Consider the following 26577-nt stretch of genomic DNA (forward strand, 5'->3'; position numbering starts at 1 on the left):
CAGAGAAAATGCTGCTTCCCCAAAAGTTAGGGAATTTTTAACTTTCGTTTTGACCATTCAAACTCCAAAAGTATCATCACTTTTGCTACTTTGAGCTTAAAACTGTATTCACTTCTGAGTATATCTTCCTAGCTGTAACTAAATACCCTTTAAACCATTCAGAGATGGGACATGAAGTTAATTCAATTCAATTCAATTCAATTCAATTTTATTTATATAGCGTCTAATACAACAGATGTTGTCTCTAGACGCTTTCCAGAGATCCAGAACATGAACATAAACATAAACATAAACCCCCGAGCAATTATTATATAAACAATGGCAGGTAAAAACTCCCACAGTGGGAGAAAAGCCTTAAACCAAACAGTGGCAAGGAAAAACTCCCCTTCAGGAGGGAAGAAACCTTGAGCAGGACCAGGCTCATAAGGGGGGACCCTCCTGCCGAAGGCCAGACTGGGGGAGTCGGGGACGTCAGCAGCACACAACAGTCATGTGGAAGCAGTAAGCAGCAGTTAATCAATCTGCCAGCCGGACAACCCGGTCCCAGCATAGCTCCTCTAGTTCTCCTTCCAACTCTTTCAGCACATTTTAACTGTAGCAACACTGACATAAGGACATCTGTACAGATTTAGTGAGAATGAATGCAAATGAATATCAGTTAGAATATCAGTAGATTGATAACTGTGACTGACAAGGTGGAGGGGTTTCAGCCGGTTCCCCAGGCTTGTGTATCCATCCATTTGCAGCATAGCGGTGAAAAAGAGGCTTCAAAAGCTCTCTTCAGAAAACGTACAGGACGGGTTAGGAAATATTATGAGCTGTAAGTGCAGTTTACAGGCTTTTTAATGAGTGAATGTGTTGTGTGTATGTGTTAAATAGTGCATACAGCTTTATAGGAATTAGTGTCGCTAACAACTGCCAGCAAAAGAAACACTTGACCCACATTTGGAAATTTTCCAACTTTGCAATTTGAACAGTCAACTTGATTGCATTGTCATTCTAAGTTCTGACTTCCAGGTTTAATAAAATGCTCCATAGCACATCATAAATTTACTCATTGGAAAAAGTACAATGTAACAGCAGACAGTCAACATTTTCTTTTCTTCTAAATTTCTGAGTTTTCTCTTGCAAAGTCACAAGTTTATTAAGTCAGAAATGATATTTTTGTCCAACTAATTTGCCATTATACAAAGTCATAGATGGTGAGTTGTTTTTTCTTGCAGTCTTTTAAATTTTATTTCTTCCAATTTCAAAAATTTTAAGTCCAAAATTTTGATTTTTTTTATTCTTGGAAATAGATCCGTCTCCCCATTTCTCATAGTTGCCATGACTATATGTGACTTATATCCCATCACATAATCTACATTATAACAAAATATATAAAATATAACAAAGTTAACAGTGGCTACCAGCTCCTTCAGCCGACCGCTGCCGAAACAGCTGCAGACCTGCCAGTAGACGTTCACAGCAGAGTATGCTGCTTCACATGTTGATTTGATATCAAAAACTGCTGTCAAGTTTAGCCAAAGGTGGTTTAGTACAAACTGCTGATTGATTCGCTATGCACGGTAGCGTGACGATAAGCCCACTGTCAATCAATCATATTAGAAATAAATTCATTGCTTTATATAGACTCTCCTGACATGGTACAAAAATAAATATCACCTCCATTACTGTTGCCATGGGTATGAAATTAAAGGATTGAGACCAAAACAGTTTTTTGAACCAGGTTGTCAATATGTTTATTTTTGCTCTAAAGTTGGACACTTTAACACGGGAATCAATGGAGACTGACTTGCTTTTGCTGGCAGCCTCCTGCAGCTCAGTTCTGCATTGAACTGGAAGTAGGATGCACCAACATTCTAACTTCCAGGCTGAAGCCAACATGGAAATAAGAAAAGTTGCAGTTCCTCGACCGACCATTAACAGCCGGTTTCAATATCAAGTTAATGTTGAATGACCCCCACGATTAAATATCCAGCTTTGCTGCAGAAATACACATTTTTACAGCCTGGTTAAAAAGCAAAACAAAAAAAACAAACTGTTTTGGTCTCCATAGCTAGATGTCACATGCATGACAACTTTACAGGGGGTGAATTTATCATACCACTACAGATAAATTATAGAAAACAATATATTTATGGTGGGCTTAGCCAATGACTAGCTATCATCATCTCCCCTTGTGCTGCCAAGTTTAGCTTAGAAGCCAATTGTTTTTTTCTAACCCAGCCTAAACTAAACAAAGTGGTTATTTCTGATTTTGCCTCTAATACTACATATGCATTGGGAATTTCCTGTGCAAAGATTCACAAGCAATTCGACTATTTGGTTGAGCTAAGGTGGCATACCTGTCAAGTCTCCCGTTATGGCCTGGAAACTACCGTATTTCACCCCTCTTTCCCGCCGTCCTCCTGTATTAGTGTTTTCCCGAAAAATTCCCGTCTTATAATATAATCATTTAAAAAAAGCATTCATGTGTCTCTCCAAACTGAATTGTCACTAACCTTGCGAGAACTGCCACCTGCTGTAGCCTTGTTAGCAGTTCTCACGAGTTTAGTGGCAACACGGGAACAAACTCGGAACAACAGATCAGATGGATGGATGAAACGAAAGAGGAGGCATTTCTGCCCAAAAAAAACGAAGACTTTGTGTAAATATCTGTAAAAATGGGATACCGAATTTACTTTCCTAAACAGGGGCAGGATGGGGCTCAGAAACATGGGTCTCTGTGTCATCAGTCATTAATGCCAGAGAGCCACATGAGTGAAAATGACAAATTAAAAGAAAATGTAAATGTTTCACTTGAAGACAATCAATGTGTATATACACTGAAAATATTTGAAATAAATACATGTGCGTAATCCACTTTTGTGTTTTCATTGAGGCTCTATTATGGGAATTACATACAAAGGAATGTCCACAGGATTTCAGTGTCAACAAAGGTCGGCCTGTCTGATTCTGAGCACATAATTGTTGTTTGTAAGTAGTTGACAGGTAGTTATTTTGGATGTCTCGTAATTCTATCTTAAAATGTAATACTGGACCTCGGTTGGGCTGGTGGGACAGCGGTGGAAAATGTCCCTTATTTTTAAATCCCAAACTTGACAGGTGTGTAAGGTGGGCTTCCCTCTGCCAGTGTGCAGCACGGTGCTGTGCAGGATGAGGAAAAAGGGGTGTCAAACCCTATGGGTGACGTCACTCAAGGGCTCGTCCAGTAATCATACAACTACTGGAACAGCCGGATTCATCTTCCTACATCACCCAAAGTTGACCCTTTAGATTTACAACTCCAGTACGGTCTCTCGTTAAACCTCACCATATGAATGCACCATCACCGTGTCACGTCACTGTGTCTGAACCCCCACATCTTCACTGCGTTACCTGCTCCGGTCACGGGAGTCGCATCTGTTATTAAGGCTGATTTATGGTCCGCGTTACACCGACGCAGAGCCTACGCCGTAGGATACGCAGCGAAGCGCACCGTACGGTGCGCGTCGCCGCGTACCCTACGCCATACCCTACGGCGTACCCTACGGCGACAACCTGAATTATGGTTCCGCGATAAATCGACGCGTAGCCTACGCCGTGCCGCGTACCCTACGGCGTAGGCTCTGCGTTGGTGTAACGCGGAACCACAAATCAGCCTGTAGGCTCTGCGTCGATTTAACGCGGAACCACAATTCAGGCTTTAACTAGGGTGGGTCCTGGCTGTGGTTTGTTGTCGTTTTTGAGTTTCCTCTTGTTCTTAAAGACAAACCCCCTTTAAAAAAAAAAGAAAAAGAAGGGAAATAGTCCCTTGCAGGACGAGAGTGTGACACCGCCACCCCGTTTTGCTCCTGCAGGGTTAATGCGCCCCGAGCTTTGTCTGCAGGATACCCGGGTCCGAGCAGGGCTGTTATTGCGGGGCCAGATGGGGATGTGAGTCTTTTGTGTGCACCTCTCCGACATGACCTCCAGCGTCACAGCAGAGCTGCGTGTGGGAGTTGTCTGCTGCTGCATTGTTGTGTTGGGGGATGATCCTGCTGCTGCTGCTGCTGCTGCTGCACCCTAATGCCGCTGCAAAACAAACACGTTCACAGCCCAATCTGATCCCCAAACCTAACCAGCACCCGAGCAGCTCTCCCCCCGCGTCACTGGCAGCAGATATAGGACCAATAGGCCCGTCGGATGTTCGGATCGAGCTCGGAACCCGCGTCCTCCCGTAGCGGGCCGTTGCTTTGTGCGGCTGCAGGCCAGCAGGGGAACCGTCCGTGTCCTCCCCAGGTGGGTGCTAACGCCTTATTAATATGGGTTTTTACACAATTGCACAATGCAGAATGCGTGTTGTGAGTTTGTGGCGCATTTGGGTGTTTTTTTAGGGCGGTTTTAAAGGGATTGACGCCATTAGCCCCGACCAGGGGCGCCTAGCCAGCTAGCGGCGTGCTAATGTTATTGTTAGCAGCTGCACCGCTTTGGACGGAAAGAGCTGTTTTCTCCTGCAGATAAACAGGGTTTAACTTCTGCACACTCATCCTGCAACAGCCCCTGCCACCATGTTTAAATGTGTCGGTCATTGGCACGACTGGCTGGTTGCTATGGTACTGTTCACTGGGGTCTGGCTTTTATTAACGCTGTTTTGCTGCACGGTTCGTGAATTAAAACACCGCACCAAGGGTGCAAACCACAATGCGAGGGCTTTAGATTGATTGGCCTGATTTGTTAGGTTGAAATTATGGATTTGCAATGAGTTATGATGTACTGTCTCAGAAAACAATAATGCCTCATGTCTCCTTCCACTATTTGAGCATATCCTGGCATGGACATCCCATGACATGCTTGTGCTCCTGGGCAGGAGAGCACATTGGGAATTATGGTATGTGGGTATATTTGTCTAGTAGGCAAACCTCAGTTTTTGAGGACATAATGTTGCTGAACCGGGACCTGACCAAATGAAGTAACCCCATATCATAATACCACCTCCACAGGCTGCTCAGTAGGGAGATATGAGGGATGCATCACCTCATGCTCTGCTCCTTTTCACCTGGTTCAGTGTAAAACTGGCGTCATCAAATAATCGCTCATTCCCTTGCAAACTGAAACCTTTTTTTATTGATTTGTAGTTTAATACGCACCAATAAATGCTACAAAGCTCTTTTGCTCAAACTTACCATGGATCTGGACCCTGTCTTTTATTAACGCTGTTTTGCTCTCGTTGTTATTCAAATCCTGAATTAAAACACCGCACCAAGGGTGCAAACCACAATGCGAGGGCTTTAGATTGATTGGCCTTATTTGTTAGCTTATAATTATGGATTTGCAATGAGTTATGATGTACTGTCTCAGAAAACAATGATGCTTCATGTCTCCTTCCACTATTGGACATCCCAGGACATGCTTGTGCTCCTGGGCAGGGTGAGCACATTGGAAATTATGATATGTGGGTTTATTTGTCTAGTAGGCCAACCTCAGTTTTTGAGGACATAATGTTGCTGAACCAAGACCTGACCAAATTAAGTAACCCCACATCATAATACCACCTCCACAGGCTGCTCAGTAAGTAGATATGAGGGATGCATCATCTCATGCACTGCTCCTTTTCACCTTGTTCAGCATAAAACTGGGGTCATCAAAGAGGCTTATTCCATCGCTTATTCTCTTCCAAACTGTAACCTTTTTTTTTATTGATTGTAGTTTAATACGCAGAAATAAATGCTGCAAAGCTCTTTTTCAAAAAAAAAAATAAATAAGAGCTTGTTGCATATTGTCTGTAGAAAGGTTCCTAACTGCACTAGTAGACATTTTTCATGACTTCTACTGTTGACGTTCTCTGATCAGATTTCAGCAGAAGTTCCAATTTCCAATATTAATCATTTGCTTTTTTCCCGACCCCCTTTCTTTTATGAAGATGAGTCTTCTTCAATATCCTCCCAGGTTTAAAAAATCCATTGGCCAGTTCTTAAACCTATGTTAATAGTTTCATTCGTCTTCTGGGTAGTTTTGCTTGCGTGATGCAGACCTTTTGATTTGAGCTTTCTGAATCAGAGTCCCATCTTTTCCATGACTGTAGGATCTTCGGTATCTTCAGACGTGGTTGTTTTTAAGGAATTTGAAGCTGCATCAGTTGGGGTTAAAGGGAGCTCCACCTGCAACATACATTAGCCCTGTCTGGTCTCGGTTAAACATTTATGATGTCTAGTAACCGTTTTTCCCCTGCTCTCTGCCTCCACAGCAACACGGAGCATCAAGATGAAGAAGAAAGCTCGGCAGCACCGGGTAACGGTGCAGCAGAGGCCACCGTCTCCTATCAAGCCTTCTCCAAACAAGCAGATCCTGACTTACGCTCAGGCGCAGCGGATGGTGGAGTTTGAGCTGGATGGCCGCATCCAACGGCTCAGCATTTACGACAAGCTGGACGTGATCTCGGATGACGACCCGATGGTCCAAGAGATGATGGAGTGCACCAGCAATAAGGAGAATGCAGACAAACCACAACAGCAGGTCCTCGTGAGGTCGGTCAGGCTTAAAAAGAACAGAGAGAAGAGAAACGCTGCACTGGGCATCACTGCGCCTGGAGAGGGAGGCGGGCATCAAGCTGGAGGGCATCCGGGCCCCAAACTTCCCGAGCCTAAATTCCGTACTGTGGAATATAACCTCCCAGCGGTCCCCAAACGCTCAGCTTCCTATTTCAAGTTCGAAGAGAAGACAGAGGAAGAGCTAGACGAGGAAACGGAATATGACATGGATGAGGAAGATTACGCCTGGCTTGAGTTAATCAACGAAAAACGACGGAGCGAAGGCGTCAGTCAGGTGTCGCACAACGTCTTCGAGTTCCTCATTGACCGCTTCGAGAAAGAATTACATCTGGAGAGTCTGGATCAAGCCAGTGAAAGGCAGGCTCCCATTGATGAGGATGCGGTTTGCTGCATCTGCATGGATGGGGACTGTCACAACAGCAACGCTATCCTCTTTTGTGACATGTGCAACATGGCCGTGCACCAAGAATGTTACGGCGTGCCCTACATTCCAGAGGGCCAGTGGCATTGCAGACATTGTCTACAGTTACCAACTCAGCCCGCAGACTGTATTCTTTGTCCTAACAAAGGTGGAGCGGTGAAAAAGACAGACGATGACCGCTGGGGCCACGTAGTGTGCGCCCTCTGGGTCCCGGAGGTCGGCTTCTCCAACACCACCTTCATCGAACCCATCGACGGCGTCAGCCACATTCCTCCAGCGCGCTGGAAGCTCACCTGTTACATCTGCAAGGAGAAAGGTGTCGGTGCATGCATCCAGTGCCACAAAGCGAACTGTTACACTGCATTTCACGTCACGTGTGCCCAAAAGACTGGCCTCTTTATGAAAATGGAGCCGATAAAAGAGGTAGGAGAAACGGGCGAGCCCATCCTCTCCGTTAGAAAGACGGCCTACTGTGGAGCTCACACACCTAATGGGTGCGTGAAGAGACCTATTTCCGTCTATGATGATTGCAAATCCAAAAATGGACTATCTAAGAAAGCAGATAAGGGAAGGAGAGTTGGTAAAGGACATTCGAAAGGGAAACAGAAAAAGAAGAGTAAGGGCAAGAAGCCTGAGCCCGAAGAGGAAAGTGAGGCTGTGGTTCCTGCTGTTGTGCCAACTTTTCCTGCGAATAGGTACGCAATTATTGGAAAGGTTTTCTTTGATTTTTTATTTTATTTTTTTTTATTTTTTATTTTTTTATTTATATTTTTTATTTAGATTTTTTTTCCCTGTTTTTTTCTTGGAGGGGGAACTTTCTCCCTGTACATGTATTGTTTAAAAGTGACACATTTTCTTAACTTGAAGCAGCATGATGGAATTTTTGATTTAAAAATATTAGATTTCAATTTGTTTGGAGGATTATTTGATTACGAGGCGAAAATCACCAGAATTAACTTGGGACTCCCATCATGGTCATCTATTAAGACAACTGCGTAAGAGATCGAGCAAGAGTTTATCTTGGACAGTATCGTAAAAGCAACATAACCTCCATGCCAGTATAGACAGCTTCAAGTTGAAAATAGCAAATGTTTCTTTGTGCTGCTTTAAAGATACTCGATTATTATAGTCATTTTAGATTTAAAAAGTATTCCTGCACTAAGCATTTATCAGGTGTTCAAGATTAAAAAATATGTAGTCTGACTTAATGATTTATAGAGTTGTGTTCATAGTAAGATTTTGCTTCTATTTAAATGTAAATAAAACACATATGGTATATCGTGTTGCTGGAAACACAGTGGGGTCCACCGCCTGTTAATCAGCTAGATATTCTCAGGTTTTGTCTGATTATGAAAAAGCTTGGACCGGTCTGACATGTTCACTTTGGGGGAAAATGATCTTGTAAAATTAGCCAGGTTTCCCTCTTATTGACAGCCACTTCCACCGGTGCTGAAGCCGTCTCAACAGGGTGGCAGTGACTCATGCTGGAGTGTACAACAGCCAAATATTTGCAGAATTCCTGAAAACACTGGATCAAAACTTTGTCCTGCAAAACTGACAGCAGTCATTCCTGCACCTCACGCCACCGGTCTGGTTTTCTACTGGCAACAACCTCTGGTCCATGATTAATTTCTCTGATTACCTGTGCATTGGCATCCAGAGGCAGTTTCTTCTGCATCTGTTGAAAATCAAAGTCTCATCCAGAGGAACCACACTAATTCTTTGTATCAAAGAAAGAAAGAAAGCGCTTAGGAATTATAGAGGGCAGGATTGACATCCTCAGTGAAACCTATGTTTTGATCTGCTCTGCTTTGTGAATGAGTGGTGGCATTGAAAGGTTCCTGTCCTCACAGGAAATGCATAGTTGTTTGGTCTCCTGGACACCTGTTATGTTTCCATCCTCATTAAAATGGAGTATGGTTGGTTTAGTCTGTCTTCGGCTCGGAGGTTTAATACGCTAACACATGGGATCTTCCAGCGATGTCGGTGTGTCTCTTTGTTTCTTGTCTTCTAATACGTTTCCTGCTGGTCCTTTTTTAGATTACAAACCATTTTGAACCAGGTGTCGATACAGAAGAAGAAAGCTTTTGTGGAGCTGGTTCTGAATTATTGGACACTGAAAAGACAATCCCGGAACGGCCTCCCTCTCATCAGACGTCTTCAGACGAGCTCGCAGGGGCAGAAGAACTCGCAGCCGGTGTGTTCATCGCTTTGTATCTTATGTTTGCAGACTCTTGCATTGTAGCTATTTTGTTTGTGTTATAACTGATTTTTACAGGTGACTCCACCGCTAAACGCGAGTCTGGTTGCTTCAATTTAGTAGAACTAAATGGACATGAAAATAAAGCTTATCAAGATGAATTCCTGTTATGGATCTCAACATTTTCCCCTCAATTGCTCATTTGGGTTATGCATGCGTGTTTTTAATTTTAAATGTGTCTCCAGAGGCAGAACGAGGAGGAAAGCAGGTCGTTGAAGGAGCAGCTGAAGGAATGGCACCGGCTCCGACACGACCTGGAGAGAGCGCGGCTGCTGCTGGAGCTGATTCGCAAGAGAGAGAAGCTAAAGAGGGAAGAGGTAGGGGAGGGGAAACCGGTGCATGCTGGGTAGTCCTGATTGTCTTAGTATTTGAGCAGTAACAAAAGGAACGATGGTGAATTAATATAAAATAATGTATTGGTTTTCTCCTGTGCTGTTATAGATTAAACTAGAGGAATCCCTTCTGGAGATGCAGTTGACACCATTTAGCATTTTGCTCCGAGCCCTCTTGGATCAGCTCCAGGCGAAAGACCAGGCCAGGATCTTCACGCAGCCTGTCGATGTGACTGAGGTGATCTACAGCAGACACTTTAACATGTTCTCTTCTTTATTTATCATACCTATCGCCAAAGAACCGCTGATTGCTTTTCCTTCAAGAAGACTGTGTATAATAACGTGTTATTTTTTTTTCTCTGACCACATTTTTCTATTTTCATATGAGAGAATTTGGGGTTTTTGTTGCTGCTTTGTGGATATATATGATTTTTGCCTTTTTAATTTAAAGTTACATTTTAGTATTATGTTTGTTTCTAATGTGTTTGTTACAAGCTCAGTGCAGTTAAGTCAATAACAGACTTTAATGATTTTCCTTTTTATGCCCTTCCAAAATAAATGTTGAAATAAAACCATCAACATGTGATCAAAGTGTAGACTTTCAGCTTTTAATATTAGACTTTTCATAAAATATGACATTCATTATTCAAGAATTACCGCAATTTTAAGCAGAGTGACTCAGTTTTCAGAGTGGAAGGAAGACGAGGTGACATAACAAGCGTGCTCTTTTGGGTTGAGATCATGCAACTGAAGGATCTTTCATTTCTTTTCCGTCACAAAGTCTTGATTTACTTTCGCAGTAGGTTTTGGGATGTTCCCAACCGCACTGTGAAGCAGCATTTACCTGAATGTGAGCGGAGTTTATAACTCCGTACACCCTTGAATTCACATGTAAACTTCTGTCAGCATCATCAATAAACACTTGAAGGCCCTTCTGTTCACAACCATTCATTCCCATCCCATAACATTACCCTTTGACACATTTTTCTTTTTTTCCACAAATCATTTATGGTGGTGTGTAGAAGCAAAGTCCTAAATACTCGTCCAAATACTTCTTCACCTAACTGTATGATTGATTTAAATAACAGGGTATCATCATCAAGGGGCTTGTAGCATTATGTCGGTGGCCGTTAGACAGTGAGTGTGACAGGAAAATAACTGCAGGCGGAGTCGGTTGGAAAAAAAACCACAAGTAAACATTAGTTTTAACGATATATAAGGAATGAAACCGCCACACGGTGATATACTGCTGATAAGGCTCCAAACTGGCCCGACTTGTTTGTATGTAAACACACCTTTTAAAGATGAGCAGCGTTACAGTGAGTCTGTTTCAACCCTTATTTTTTTTTACTGACAAAAGGAAAAGGGAAAAATATAAAATTACAATTTTTATATCCATATGAAACTTACAATTTAGTTATAAATTCTTTTGTATTAGACTAAAGCATTTTATTTCAGGGTATCTAGGGGCAAAACAAGATTGTCACAATGGCTAATTCCTAATACTCCAACTAAACCTTTAAATGTAAGTTAATCCGCTGCCTTTCCTTCTCCCGCACTCCACCCGCGTCTGTTTGAACTGACACTGGAGCTCAGCAGAGTGAACAGCCTGCAGTTTCAGTCACGTGCTCCGATCGCAGTGACTCGGGTTTAACGTCGGATGCAGTCGTGTTGCACAATGTAGTTTCCTGTCGAGAGGAATGTGTCACCCGAGAGCAGGGTCCGGGGGAGGGGGCGGGGGTTTGACAGGCAGTTGGAACCTCCCCAGCAGGCCCGGCTAGCTCAGTCGGTAGAGCATGAGACTCTTAATCTCAGGGTCGTGGGTTCGAGCCCCACGTTGGGCGCATGTTTTGACTTGAGCTTGGTTGACTAGGTTCTTTAGTTTAACGGATACTTTCTATCCTTGAGTGAAAGTGAAAGAGTGATATGACTCTTGTGGTCTTAAACAATATATAACTATCATTGTGTCCTCTTGCAGGTGCCTGATTATCTTGATCACATTAAGCGCCCCATGGATTTCTCCGCCATGCGGCAGCGCATCGACGCCCAGGGCTATAACAACTTTGACCAGTTTGAAGCCGACTTCAACCTCATTATCGACAACTGCATGAAGTACAACTCGAAGGACACCTATTTTTACCGGGCCGCCGTTCGACTCAGAGATCAGGGCGGAGTGTTGCTCAGGAAGGCGCGGCGAGACGTGGAGAAAATCGGCTTCGACAAAGAGAGCGGCATGCACCTGGCAGAAGTCCCTGAAACCAAAGCGGCGCCTACGTTTTCTTGGGAAGATGGTGAGAACTGACCAAAAGCAGATGCATGTAATAATGATAATGAGTCACAATTTGAAAGTACTGTATTTTCCACACCATAAGGCGCATTAGGGCTGGGGATCGATTCAAATATCAAGAATCGATTCGATTCAGAATCGATTATCACGCATTTATGAGAATTTGGTTTTTAACATTTATGCAAATGTGACCCCAAGACAGTATATAAAGCCAAGAAATATAGACAATTTATTGCAATTATAACTGAAAACTTTAATGTTTTCATACCTTTAAACATATTTAAAGTCCAAAACATGGCACCAGTTATTCTCGTGTCCAACAAAACATTCCTTTTTTGGGCATAAACAAAAAAGTACCAAAAGTTGTAATGTAATGATGAAAAAAAACAAAAAAAAATTTTTTTTTTTTTTTTTTAAATCGATCTTTAGACATACAAATCGATTTTTAGGAATTAATATGAGAATCGATTTAAAATCGGAGAATCAATCTTTTCAACACAGGCCTGAGGCGCATCGTATTATAAGGCACACCTACAATAAATGGCCTATTTTAAAACCCTCTTCATATATAAGGCACACTGAATATATGATAAGATACCGTACTATAGTGGCTGGGGTTGAGTTACAAGAAGAAAAGTACTGTAAGTCAAACTTTATAAACAAAATAAAAACCAGCTTTCTGAAAACTTGGTTCACTCCCAAAACAAACGCGTAGGGGAAGTTTTCCAGTTCATTCCCCATCCCCGAATCCCTCGAAATCCTCCCCCTCCGTGTCGGATAAAACAGCTGGGCGAGTGCGGCATCCGATGGTCCCGGCTCCATCTCACCACAGTCGACATTATGCGAGTCACCGTCGCTGATGTTGTCTTGAACGTCTGTGGCGATTCCTGCCGATTTTAGCGCCGTTAGTTCGGCGACACCAACTACAGTAGCTACAATCCCCCTGACTGGAGAAACAGAAAGCACCGTAATGATCATATATATTAGGCGCACTGCCGGTTTTTGAGAAAATTAAAGGCTTTTAGGGGCACCTTTTATAGTGCGGAAAATACGGTCTTAACAGCACAGCCATGTCTCAAATCTTCTGGTATCCTCACTTTGAATGTCTCTCCAGTGGACCGATTACTGGCTCCAGCCAGTCGGCAGCACCTCCCGCTGGACCGGCAGCTGCAGCAGCTCCTGGAGAAGCTGGATCTGACCTGTGGCATGAAGTCCAGCCCGTCCCGCAGCAAACGCCTCAAACTGCTCAAAAAGACCATCAACGACGTGCGCAGTGAAATAAGCCTCAAGAAAGTTCTCCCCGCTCACCATCACTGTTCTTCATCGGCTCCAACGTCGGCGTCCTCTTCGTCAGCCCCCTCCATGCCGGAGCTGAGCAGACCTAAAGAAGAGAGGCCCAAGCTGAACGGCCACTTTCCCGAAGATGAGGGTACGTTTGCATTCTGGCTTTGCTCCTTTTTCCTTTAAAGGTAGTTGGCAGTATTTATGTTTGGCATGCACAGTGCTCATGCTCAGTTATTGACCAATTCTAAACATGTATACACTCTACATATGGGAAATTAGGGCTGGGGATCGATTCAAATGTCAAGATTCGATTCCGATTCTTAAGATTCAGAATCGATTTATCAAGATTCGATTCGATTCCGATATTGATTTGGGTTAGTGTTATTAAAACAGTTTTTTGAGCTGTTGCATGAATTATATGACTGTAGTTATGCAACATATTACTACTAGTATTATATTGAGATTAAACAGCAAGTATTGTCAGCTAATGATGCTGTAAGGACCAATCAGCTCCCAGAATGCTGATAGAACTGCTTTCAGAAACATCATGTGGGTCAGAATTACCAAACAGATCCAGGGAGGAAACGGAGACGGATGAAATCTGTTTTATTTTTTCCCACATTCCGTTTTTATTGGTTCCATTTTCGGTCTATTTTGGTTTTTAATTTTTGAGCATTTGGTTTTTAGCATTTTTTGCAAATGTAACCCCAAGACAGTATATAAAGTAATGAAATATAGACAATTTATGCAATTATAACCTAACACTTGAATGTTTTCATACCTTTAAACATATTTAAAGGCAAAAACATGGCACCAGTTATTCTCGTGTCCAACAAAACATTCCTTTTTTGGGGATAAACAAAAAAATAACCAAAAGTTGTAATGTAATGATGAAAAAAAAAATACATAAAAAAACAAATAAATAAAAAAAATACATAAATAAAAAAAAAATATGAGAATCGATTTGGAATTGGGAAATCGATTTTTTTCAACACAGGCCTATGGGAAATACGGCCCAACTTTATAGATAACTTTGAATGAAATGATTGATTGTGGTATTTTAATATGTGCTATTACTCTAGACTCTGAATTGCCTCCTGCACATTGTAATTTAGAGAATACAACCACAGATATCGATCACATTAGAAGGGGTGTGTCTTTTGTTTCAACCAAATGCTTATATTAATACTTACTTAATGCAAGGGATCAACCAGTATGTAAGTTAGAAAAATATTTAAAAAAAACCTTATCATAGATGAATTTTTCTTCAATTCACAGAACTTTAGAAGGGAAAGAAGAGGAAAAATAGATTTCTACAGGAAACACTTCTTGTAAAGAAGGACTGTTCAAAAGGGTTTACTGATGTACAGAAGCTTCTGTGAAGTCTTTTCTTCTAAGGCTGGAAAATGGAGTGATAAGTGCTGTTGGGAAATCCTCAGTACTCCCTTTCATCCCCGAGCGGGTCCTAAAAAACCAACACTATCATCAACAAATTATCACTTACCAGTCCTGGCTAACATTTGCAAACCTGTCATCGAACAGAGCAGGGGCGTTTGTGCACTTGCTGAGTCATGTGAAGATAGTGGTTTAAAATGAGCACACGGGGGGAAAATAAGGCAAGGGTCTCTCTGCTGTTTATATATTTATAAACCTCCCCTGGTGTATACTAAATAGTGCTTAGCTTTACACATGTGATGCACACAAGGCTATATGATCACAAGCAGTGTCAGCATTTATGCAAACACAAGTGGGGGAATTGTAGCATATAAGTAATGGCTGTTTTTTTTTAATGACTTTTTCCACCATCTTCTCGTTCATGTACCATTTTATGTTAGTGCATTTTATTTTATAGAACCATGAAAATTGGAAATGATGATGATTTTGCCCAAAATGTGATCTGATCTTCATCCAAGTGACACTAACAAATGTCAATGACACAAACTTTATAGTTTATCGTGGTTTAATTGAGTACACTCATCAAACATTTGCAGCGTCTGAGGAAAAGGCGAGTGAACCCTTGGACTAGATCGTTGACCCTCTTTCTGCATCAATGAGATCAAGTTGGATACTTTTTTTTTTTTTTTTTTTTTTTTATATTTTTATCCCGGTTTTTTTCCCCATTTTTTTTACCACCCCGTGCTCCTACCTACTGACAGTCCTGGGCATTGCCATCCTCTACCAACCCCGGGAGGGCCCTGCACTGAGCTCAGGTCTCCTGATCAAGTTGGATACTTAACTTAAACGTAGACACCAGTGTAAGACGTTTAGGGGGAATGGTTCTCTTGAGGTGATTGAACAGCATCTTTTGGGGGTTTTAAGGTCTGAAGTTTTATCAAATCAACTGTAAACCACACCTCCAAACACGTATTACTAATTGGACTCCAAATGTGTTAACTACTAACTTCAAATTAGTTTTTGAGTGTAGCGATGGGTGGGTGGGGTTTACTTTTACTTTACTTTATAAATATGCACGATTGAAGTATGTTTATATATAAGTTTCCTAAACAGAGGGGCAGATGGAGACAAATAATTAGAGAAGGTGGCTAATCTAACAAATTTCTTCTGAGTGATTAATAATTTCTGTAAATTAGAAGAATAAGTACTGGCCCAAACAATATTACAATAACTGAGATTTGGATAAATTAAACTGTAATTAAGTATGTTTAAAGAATTCTGCGATATAAAAGCACTAATTTTTCTGATGATACCAATTGATTTCAATACTTTGTTGTTGACAATATTAATATTTTCGGACCATGATAACCTTTCGTCAATTAAATTGACAATTGCCCACGTTTTCTTCCACAACTGTTTTAATATATGTATTTGATAAAAACATAAGAAATAGTTTGTGTGATATGAGATAAAGCAGATTTTGTTTGTCTATTTTGGTGGCTTAGATGAAGATGAGATCACATTTTTTGGCAAATTAATGCAGAAAACCAGTTAATTCAAATAATTGAGCTTAAAGGTCAATTCAAAAGAAACAAAAACATATGCTTTTACTTTGGGGGAAAAAAAGCACGATTCTTAAAAGCAGGCTCATGTTTCATACTGATGATTAATACATGTTGGGTGTATAAAGAAGGTCAATACTTGTGTTGTTTTCACAGTCGACAAGTCCCTTCCTCCCAAGCTGGAGCCGTCAGATTCCATCCCTCTCCTCATCCACTCGGACGCCGACCCGGGGCCCCCGACCCTCAAACCCATCGAAGCTTCCCCAGACTGTGAAGATCAGACCAACGGCAAGCGAGGGAGGTTGGACGGGGAAATACCAGACCTGTTCTCCTTCCCCCCGCGCCTCAACGGCCACTCCCACGACAGCCTCCAGTGCGCTCTGCTGGACGGAGACGTGAGCGTGGTGGCCACCTCCACCCTGGCCGAGCCCACGGGCACGGTGAACCGCCGCACGGCCGTCCTCTTCCGCAAATCAAAGACGGCCAGCCCACACAAGCCCCCGAGGATCGCCGACGAGGAGTCGGACAGAGCGGACAGAAAAGACAGCGAGGAGGAAGAGGACGAAGACGGCACGCAGATGGGCTCTAAATCCTTCCTGTCGGTGGTCATACCCCGACTGGAGACGCTACTTCACAGCAAGAAGAGGAAGCACGCTGACGGCAGGGAGAGGGAGGAGGAGGGAGGAGAGGCAGAGCATCAGGAGGAGGGAGAGCCTCCCGTGAAAAGGCCTGACACTGGTAAGAGGAGCACAGAGAGAAATCTTCAGAGTGCCGTTTTTCCATTTCATTAACAGCGTTGCACACAGATTCCTGCCGGTGGAAATTAATGAAACGAAATTTGATTAATACCTATAACTCCAATTTTGAATTGGAGATGCTGGTTAAAATGTGAATAAACAGAAAGCAATCATTTGCAAATCTCATAAACACAAATTTTACTCATGAAAGAACATAGAAAGCTCGTCAAATGTTGAGAATGATGAAGTTACATCTTCATAAAAAGATTAAGGGGGTTCGTTGTGAGTTGATGGCAGCAGCACATCTCAAAAGAGTTGGGACACGTTTACCACTGCCATGCATCCACTCATCACTCAGCTTGAGTTCGGTTTAAATGGAAAGAAGCTCACGAACAAGAACCAGTTCCAAGTGTCATAAAGGATCAGAACCGCATGCCTCTAAATCTGATAATTTCTGTTATCAATGCCAGCAAGTTCTGCCAATGTACGTGGCAGAGAAACAAGACATGGGATGATACTTTTATTTTGACTTGCAGTGGTTTGTGGAGCTGCATTGTAGCTGTAGCTTAAGGGAAGATCCAACAGTTAGATGCAATGGTGTTATGAAACTGACCTTGTCTCTGCATCATTTTTGTATTTTGACACAGTAAGCAGTTGTGAATTGTAGGGGAATTGATTGAATCTCATTTTGCAGTTAATGAAGAATTGAATTGACAATGGCCATCCTACATTCAGTAGTGAGTTTTCATTGCTGTCCAGTTCACACAGATTCTCTGAATCTTTTGATATTTCATGCCGTAGAAGACGATTTCACACCGAGGAATATGGTTGATAAGTTATTTCACAGTTTGTGAACATAGTTCCTATATTTTACATGTTCCTTTTTAATTTTCATCCCCCAATTAACCAGGATGTTGTGCCAGATGTTTGTTTGTAGTCCCAATTACTTTTCCAGCCTTTTATTGCTCTTGTCCCAATTTTTTGACATGTCACAGCCATCTAATTCAAAATGAGCGTTTGTTTCTCATGGACACTTGGCCTGTTTTATTTGTTCTACTGTTTTAATAAAACAAGTTTTTGAGATTTGCACATGCTTGCATGCTGTTTTTAGTTGCATGTTACACACTCTTCCCAGCGTTTTTGGAAGTAGGGTCGCATGTATCGTAGTTATACTGCCAACTGCTGGAGTTGGCAGGTGTAACAGCTCAGCCAGCTGTTAGACTGTTTACAAGTCATCACTCTGAAATTCAGACGAGCCCAAACCCAAGCAAACAGACACTTGTTTACTCTTTTGCATTCGTGTTCGGGAACGAGATTAGAAATTGGCTCATCAGGCCGTAGCGGCATTATCATGATGGTTTTATTTGACACAAGGACCTCCAGCTCAGATGGCAGCTTTTGGATCAGAGTTTTGTGTTTGTGTTGGCTGAGAATGTCTGCCCCGGCCTCTCTCAGGCCCGCCGAGGGGGTTTCTGGAGGTGGCCGAGGAAAAGAAGCAGCTTGGCCAGAACAGCAGAACCGGTCGACCCGTGGAGCCCCGACGGCGGTGCGCATCAGAGTCCTCACTATCGTCATGTAACAGTTTGCCGGGAAACGCCAGGTAATCCCCAAAAAATCTTAAAAAAGACTTGCATGCCACCTGGTTTATTTGTCAGCCGATTTTTAATGGCCAGACCTCTTGTTCTTGCAAACCCCGGCGCCAGATAACTTCACTCTGAACTTCTGTGTGTTTTGTTTTCAGCACAATTCCCAGTCTGCCGAAATGTGGAAAAGGGAAACCGGCTCTGGTTCGTAGAAACACTGTGGATGATAAGAGTGAGCTCATTGCTTGCATCGAAACTGGGAACTTTGCAAAAGCTGCACGAATAGCTGCAGGTAACATGGCCACACTGTTTGACTAAAGTACACATGAGTGAGTGTGAAGTCTTCAAGTTGATGGTAATGGGTTTAAATGTGAATAAAAAGCTCACTAACACGTTCAGAAGCCTAGACCCAATTCCTTTTTTTTGTTTTTTTTGTATTGCACCAAATCAAACCAAAATGAATCACAGAGATGGTAAATAAAGCCAATCCAAGTCTAAATAATCCAGGGCAGTTCAGTCCCAGCTAAGGAAACCAAAGAATCTTAAAGCTGCACAAAAAAAACAACTTTGTTATTAAAGTATCACTTTCTATTTGATTTAAAGGAATATTGAATAAGTTTCAGGAAGCGTTATCTTTCATAACCTGCCATAGCTGCTATCAGCACAAAAACAGCCAAACTTTGGACTCCCATCTGGGTTGTTTCCTCCAAGAAGAGATAAGAGAGTTACTCTGGTTCCATCTTTTCCTCGGTCAGTCTTTCAGTTTTTTTTTCCATCATTACTTTCCTGGGATTTGTAGTAAACTAGCGTTGTTGTTGTGAAATTGTGACATAGTTCGGTAAAGCGACGACCAAGGAAGGGTGTCCAAAGCTTTTAGAGAGTACGGACAGGAAACCTTGTAGCCAGATGGCGCTACTTGAAAATAATCAAATATCCCCTCAAATGAAATAAAAACTGGTATTTTAAAATAAAAACACTCCTAGGTGTTTGATTCAGTCTCCCGTCCTCAGTATGCACAGGGTGATTGGAGACACTAAAGAAACCTCCTGCAGAACCAGGCAACCACAAAAGGAAAACACACATTTTATGACAGCAATAAAGATGTACATATAGGAACACTAGAGTAGGAGGGTCTTTAGTGCATCATGGGACATTTTTCAGCAGTCTAGGCCTGTAGCGGAATAACTGAAGGATGACTCAAGGTCACCTGAGGCAGCCTGAGCTGTAAGCTGGACCAAATAGGACATTTCTTTAAGTGTAATCTTAATGGTAGAGTGGGTATCTGCGATGTGGATCCAAACTAAAACCTCGTTCCACAAGAGAGGAGCCTCACTGATGAAGGCTCTGCCTCCCGATCTGAAGCGTGTTTGAAAACTCGGCCTGCGGCCTGAGAGGAAAGTGCTCTGATGGGAAAATATGACAAAAAAAACTTGTCTTTACGATACTATGGAGCTTGATCGTTACGGTTTTATACAAGAGTCCGGATGTAACCGAGCCAGTGAAGAGAAGAAAGTGTACATTTATAACTGGTGTGAGTGAAGTACAATACAGATTCTTGCCGGTTTTATTAACCAAATAGGCCGGGAGTAATCGCTTTCTTCTGTCTGAAATGCCAGCAGGTCCTGTAAATTTTAAAGACTCTTCTTCTGCCTCTTAAATGAATCATAAAGGTTTAACTTGATAGGACTTGCAGACATCTGGGTTCACACACACACACACACAAGAAGCAGGGTCAGAAATGAACAGCAGCTACAAGCCAAGTTGTTGGGGTATTTGGCAGCGACCGGCGAGTCTTTGGACCTCGGCTCGCCACCGTGGCATCGAACCAGCCCAACATCTGCAGACGCTCCTCCGGTCGAAGACCTCGCATTTGGCCAATTACGCAGCGAAAAGTGGCTGGCAAATCTTAATATCTGTCTTTCATTGTCGCTCGAGCAAACGTCTCTCGCCCCGATCTCCGCAGTGCCTTTCCTGCGCTTACAGCATGGCTTTTGAAATGTGTTTTCTTTTGGGTGCCAACACACATATAACTTGTTTGGTGTTCTTCCCGCTTCCATAGAGGTTGGCAACAGCAATATTTGGATGCCTGCTAGTGCTGCAACAGTTGCGTTGGAACCCTTAAAGCTAGTTTGGGCCAAATGTAGTGGATACCCTTCCTACCCCGCCTTGGTGAGTGTGTGCGGCATTGAAAGCATGACTGTCCTTGTTTTAAATCTACTGTTTTTAGTGACACGTTTTCTTTTATAGGTTGGAGACACTAAATCTTAATTATGACAGTTTTTCTACAGTGGCGAGTATAATCCTCTAGGTGGCAGTGTTTCATTGTAAACCAGCAGTATAGTCTTTGCATGAAAGGACACTTGATATAACCACGAGCTTGTAGTGTGCAGGCATTTGTGCGTGAAGACACTTCACACTTGTTTACTATATGTAAATGCATTATAATGGTCTATTCAGGCCCGTGCATGTAACGCCCCTCTTTTCCCTCCCTCCGCTGCGGGTAGATCATCGACCCCCACATGCCGCGCGTTGGATGCCAGCACAACGGGGTCTCCATCCCCATTCCCCCCATGGACGTGCTGCGCATCGGAGAGCAGATGCAGTACAAGGCCGAAGAGAAGCTCTTCCTCGTCCTCTTCTTCGACAACAAGCGCAGCTGGTGAGTGCCGCCGTCTGCCTGACTGATTTAAGCTGACACAGTTTTCTGCAAGGGTAAACCCGTCAACCTCCCCGTCAGCTGATCATTATTCTCTCGTGGCTACGTGACATAAATTGTCGAGAGACAACAAATGGCTGTCGCCCCCAAAAGGCAGGGATCTTTCCACCTGAGCTCATTCCTCTGTACATAATTAATATAGAGTGACTTATAAATGTTAGCACTCTTTCTTTGCCAAATATATTTGTCACAGTATCTTTGGGAGAACTTTCCCTCGTGATTTAATTTGTGTAGTTTTGGGTCCGTGTGGGTTGGTTGCCGTTTATGAAACAAAGAATAATACTATTGATGATTTAATGAATAGGAATAAAGCTGTCATCTTTATAGACGGATCAGTTTTATGGCGACAATTAATGAGCTGAAGTAAAAGTTGGGATGTAGAGTGTTCAGGTCATCCTCCAGGGGGCAGCCTTTCATCGAGTGATGAATCCTCAGACTGTCACAGAAACTGCTTTTGGACGCGATGCTGCTCTGAATGGTTGTTTTTGGTTTTGGTCCAGAGCCTATTTCCTCCACAAAGAGAGAAACTTGTGATTCGTCTGACCACAGTACACTTTTCTACCGTCTCACATGCATCAGAGTCCAGAGGAGTCACCTCCCTCCATTGTCCTGACATTCCTCCACATTCCTTAGAGGGTTTAAGGACGGACGTTACAAGGAGGAATATGTTTGTTTGTTTTTTCCCACACATTGGTCGACACATTTCTGTCCATTTTTACTGCCCAAAGGCTAACAATTACCTCTTGTTGACATTTTTGTGAAATTATTATGTTCTTCCTTTTTTTTTTTTTTCAAATCCCTCATTTACCAGATCTAAATTCCTTCTTCTCAACTCAGTTTTTGTGATGTGTTACAGGCTTTGAGTACAGAACTGGATGTATATTAATAGCTGAAAAGACCACTTACTAAAAACTTTTGCTCTTGCTTTTTAAGTTCAGCTTGGGAAACCGTTCAAACTTACTTGCATCACCGTTCCCCTCTCTTAAAAACTGTTTTTTTTCTTTTGTAAAACAAATCCTTACACATGACATGACCAATTTTTTTTATCCCCCCCCACAAAAAAAAACAAAAACAAAACACCCTGCGTTTTTCCTATTTGAGGTTGTATCCGATTGCTCCGGAAGATGGCTATCACAGAGTCTGCTTAGGAAAAGACTGCATTTGTAGACAGATGTTTGCATTTCTGTGGGTTTTTTTTTCTATGCATATGATTTCTTTTTTTTTTTAATATCTTTTTATTTCACAATAATTTTCACAAATGATTTCTATTATACCCACATTCCTACCCTCCCCATAATTACCCTAGGGGAAAAAAAAAAAAAAACATACATTAAGGGAGAACAAAATTAAATAAATATATTAAAAAAATAAATAAATAAAAATAAAAAAATATATAATGGCAGCAACAGCGATATCAAACTATATATATATATCCATATATACATACAAACATACATACCTATAAGGCACAAGTTCGGAAAAAAAAAAATAAAGATACTCATTGGTCCCCTTTGGAAAAATTATCCAGTTTTGAGAGTAATGGGAACCAAAATTCTTGAAAAATATGAGCACGGTTGTATTTTTCTAAAGTTAATTTTTCCAGTGGTAAAAAAACTGAAATTTGATCCAAAAAAACCTTGAAAGTTGGAGGGGAATCATCTTTCCAAAGTAAAAGTATGCATTTCTTAGCGAAGTATGTGATCATAATTAATATCCTGAGCAGGATATGCATATGATTTCTGACAAAAATAAGCACAGATCCATTTTGTACCAGTCCATGCACGAGTCAGAGCAGGTTGTGCGTTTGATTTTTTGATAACTACAAGCACTGAATGCAATTTGCAATTGGAGTCATTTGACTTTTTTCTGAAGAGGCGACCGATAGTCTGTTGATCCAGCCAGAAGGAGGAGAACTGACTCCGGTATATTCTGCCCTGTTGTTCAAACGTTCAGCTGTATGTGCAGTCTTTCCCCGTCTCCTCATGGCCAACACCTCAGTTGTTTATAGACTTAACAATTAATTATCTGAAATATTCACAAACCCATTATTTAGTCCACACACCCCTACCTTACATCTCATTAAAAATCCAATTAACTGTGCCAGCAGTATACTTAGATGATACCTGAAAATGCTGACATTTAAAGATAAAGCAGCTGCCAAAGTCTGGGGGAAAAAAATCGCCTTCCAAACAAATGGTTGAAGCTTTTTATGTAGTAAAAACAAAGCTGAGCTCAAAATCTGGCAAAGTGGTGGTTCTGGCACACAGGATCACGGTAATTGCCCCTTTTTGCAATTAGTTAATGTGATTTAATGACAATTATGGCAGCATGTTCCCTTTTTCTTTCAAAAAGAGTGATATTTTTATGAATATTTCCCCATACTTTGGTGATATAATGTGAATGTTTTCCTCCCTTCAGGCAGTGGCTTCCTAGATCCAAGATGGTTCCTCTGGGGATAGACAAGACCATCGACAAGATTAAAATGATGGAAGGACGCACATCCAGCATCCGGAAGGCCGTGCAGGTCGCTTTCAGCCGCGCCATGAACCACCTGAGCATCGTGCAGGACGAGCCAGTCAGCGACCTCAGTGATGTGGACTGATGACCGACGATGCCACCGGCTCTCTGGCCCCCCTCACACACAAATTAGGTTCCCGTACCAAATAGCTTCCCACAATGCCACAGCGGCCCCTCACCCCCCTCCGTCTCTGCAGGAGACTGAAATGTTTACTGGGCACCTGCTGTAACAGGTGGCGTCAGGGATGAATGTGTCGTATCTCTGCACCTCCAGGCTTGTGACCGTGATGCGAGAGCCTCTTTTTGTCTCTGCCAGCCTCCCTCCCACCACTGCTACTGCTACTTTTTATTTATTATTTCAAAGCAAAAGGACCGATTTCAAGTGTTGGTAGCCTTACCAAATGTGTCGGAGTGGACGAAAGTCAAACTGCAGCCATTTTTTTTTTTGGTCTGTTTTGGAATAAATACAATTTAAGCTACACTCATGTCAGCTCCATTTGCAGATCCCTTCTGTATTTAAACTGTAAATAATCTGTATAAGATGCTCGACGCTAACTTATTTTGTAGTTTGGACATACATGGGTACTGTACAGGTGTTTTCTTAGTATTTATACGTCTTGGAACTAAGACACGAGTGCTTTCTTTCCGATGCTGTATGATAAAAATAGAGGGAGAAAAAAAATAAAGCGCAAAGTCCTTAGTAATAAGGATGTTAGTTGTTATTTTGTTGTTTTTTTTGTTTATTTTTGAAAAGTATGACATTTTCCTTTTTTCATTGTTTAAGTTATTGAAGTTTATATATTAATCATTTGTATTAAGAATAGTTTTAGTATATTTTTGTCCATATATACATATATAAATATATATATATATATTTATATGATTTGAAGACATGGTATACGGTATGTACGTCTCTGAAGCTCATACAGGCAGTCGGATGTTGTGGACATGGAACATAAAGTTCTCAAGAAACCAAAAATGTTGCTACCCAGAAATTTTTTCATGATCAAGTTTTTGTCGTAAGAAACGGTTGCCAAAAAAAAAAAAGAGGAAAAAATTGAAGTGTATTTTTTATGTGATGCATTTGACTGTTACTTGGTTTTGCTGTAATTGTAAGAAGATGTGCCTGCGTTAACTTATTGTAAAGTATTTGCATTACTTTATACTCGAAGAGAGAAATCCAGATTGGTTGTGATAGTGTCACATTTAGTGGTGGATACCTGCCTTCTTTTTAAGTAACCTTTTTCTAACTTTTTTGTAGTAGTAGACTTTAACGCATTTCATTTTTTTGTTTGTTTTTTGTTTTCTTTTCTGTTTAGTTTTTTTTAATGCAGCCACCTGTTTTCTCTGGGGTAGCATTGAGCTGTTTTTTTGTATACTTCATTTTGTACTTACAGTAAGTTTTTTTTTTTTTCTTCTTTTTTTTTTTTTAAATCGGTCTAAAAATATTTCTGGGACTTTTTTTTTAAGTAAATCAAAAGTAAAAATACAAATAAAAAAAAACAACAAATTTCCTTCTGTGTGTAAGAATGAGAATTTTTCAATTAGGATGCAGTATAAAACCCCTTATTTACTCCTTAATATTAAAGGTTGGATTTAATAGCTGCATCAATTACATTATTTAACCCCTGCCCCCCTTTTTTTTATGTATTTATTTTTTTCTCCAGGTCTAAATCCTTTTTTGTCTCCAGAAATATTTTTGTAAATCTACAAAATGTTTTAGGTAATAACGTGAGCCTGACCAACCATCCGAAATCAAAGGATTAGACTGGTTCCTCTGGCTTCACCTTGGATTTTTTCAGATTATGGTATCAGTTGACGTAAATAGACATAAAACCAATCAGAGAAATTAAGAATATCTGACAAATCAGAAAATATAGTGGAGTAGGACAGCTGGTGAATGACTGACGTCAGTTTTTGCAGTAAAAAGGTGTTAGCAGCTCTGCAGCCGTCGTGGTGGTTTTGTATAGCAGCTCCTGGATGACTCATTATATAAACCCGGCCTCCCTGCCCATTGCATTGGTTTTTACCGGTGGAAATGGCTGTAAATAGAAGGGTATCGGACCCACGTTGTGTGAGAATTTTCACAAAATTACTGGGTATGGCTTGCCAGGCTATAATAAAATACTTTGTGTAAGAAGACACTTGGAAGCTTTAAAGCTGCTTGATTGCAAGGACAAGTCCTGCAAATTTGAAATCAAGTTAAGAAGTTATCATCAAATGCCCTTAAAATCAATCGTGAGAAGAAGGGATCCTAAAAAGTATCTCTAAAGTAGTTGCTGAGTTGCTCTGTAATATTTTTAATCTGTTTTTTAGTCATTTTAATAATATCTACTTTCATCATTTAGCATTTAGTGGTTGATCATAACCACTTATGTCATCGTGAAGGTAAGTTCACTCCTTACACTTGAGTAGTTTCACTGCTGAAATATAAAGCCCTGACATAAACAATACAAAGAGCAGTTTTGTGTCCAGGTTTGGGGCATTCTCGCCACATTTTAGGTAATATGTTTGTAATTTGACACCCTAAGACTTAACTTTTAATCAAGTTGAACTACATGAGCATTTTACTGGGAAACCTACTTATTTGAGAAAAATTAGCATCTAACAATCAGCATTATAAATGGGACCTACACTTAGCTAAACGTAGCTAAAAATACTTTGGGTTGTATACTTCTTTATCTTGGTGAAAAAAACTCAGACGCACACAAAATAAGTTTAAGATAGTACAGGAAGCTAAAAATTAAGCTTAAAAATGATTTTCTTTTTTAAAAAGGAGAGGCGGCAGTTTAGTTTCCGTCCTCAGGGGGGCGCTGTGGCTCCACATGAAAATAGTCCGTTTGCCCAAACGTTGACAAACTCCGCACACCTGCTGTTTTCAGGCCAAGCATTCATCCTTTTAGATGGACTTGAGCAGAGAAACTTTTCTTTTTCCTTTTTTTCCCCTTCTTCCTCAACCACTGTTGAAATG

At 41.4% G+C, this 26577-nt stretch overlaps 1 protein-coding gene and 1 non-coding gene across 3 annotated transcripts; both read left to right on the forward strand.

Annotated features, from left to right (window-relative positions):
- Positions 1–3685: 3685 nt before the first annotated feature.
- On the forward strand, positions 3686–25109 carry brd1a (bromodomain containing 1a). Of its 2 annotated transcripts, XM_061714140.1 has the most exons (13): positions 3686–4263; positions 6209–7628; positions 8974–9130; positions 9379–9510; positions 9635–9763; positions 11504–11816; positions 12927–13241; positions 16210–16791; positions 18246–18390; positions 18532–18665; positions 20433–20542; positions 20878–21032; positions 23508–25109. In XM_061714140.1, exons 2-13 carry the CDS (start codon positions 6226–6228, stop codon positions 23689–23691), a joined length of 3759 nt encoding a protein of 1252 aa, XP_061570124.1. In that variant the 5' UTR covers positions 3686–4263; positions 6209–6225; the 3' UTR covers positions 23692–25109. The 2 variants fall into 2 exon arrangements, with proteins under 2 accessions (XP_061570124.1, XP_061570125.1); XM_061714141.1 differs by lacking the exon at positions 20433–20542 and having other exon boundaries at positions 23508–23674.
- trnak-cuu (transfer RNA lysine (anticodon CUU)) lies at positions 11297–11369 on the forward strand. Its single transcript has one exon. It is a non-coding gene; the product is annotated as a tRNA-Lys (tRNA).
- Positions 25110–26577: the final 1468 nt, after the last annotated feature.

Source organism: Cololabis saira, chromosome 23 (assembly GCF_033807715.1).
Source record: "Cololabis saira isolate AMF1-May2022 chromosome 23, fColSai1.1, whole genome shotgun sequence".
Taxonomy (NCBI): Eukaryota; Metazoa; Chordata; class Actinopteri; order Beloniformes; family Belonidae; genus Cololabis; species Cololabis saira.

Coding starts and splice junctions, on each gene's coding strand:
- brd1a (XM_061714140.1), top strand. CDS start 6,226: ATGAAGAAGAAAGCTCGGCAGCACCGGGTAACGGTGCAGCAGAGGCCA. Junction 9,764..11,503: donor AGCCTGTCGATGTGACTGAG/GTGATCTACAGC, acceptor GTCCTCTTGCAG/GTGCCTGATTATCTTGATCA. Junction 16,792..18,245: donor CGTGAAAAGGCCTGACACTG/GTAAGAGGAGCA, acceptor GGCCTCTCTCAG/GCCCGCCGAGGGGGTTTCTG.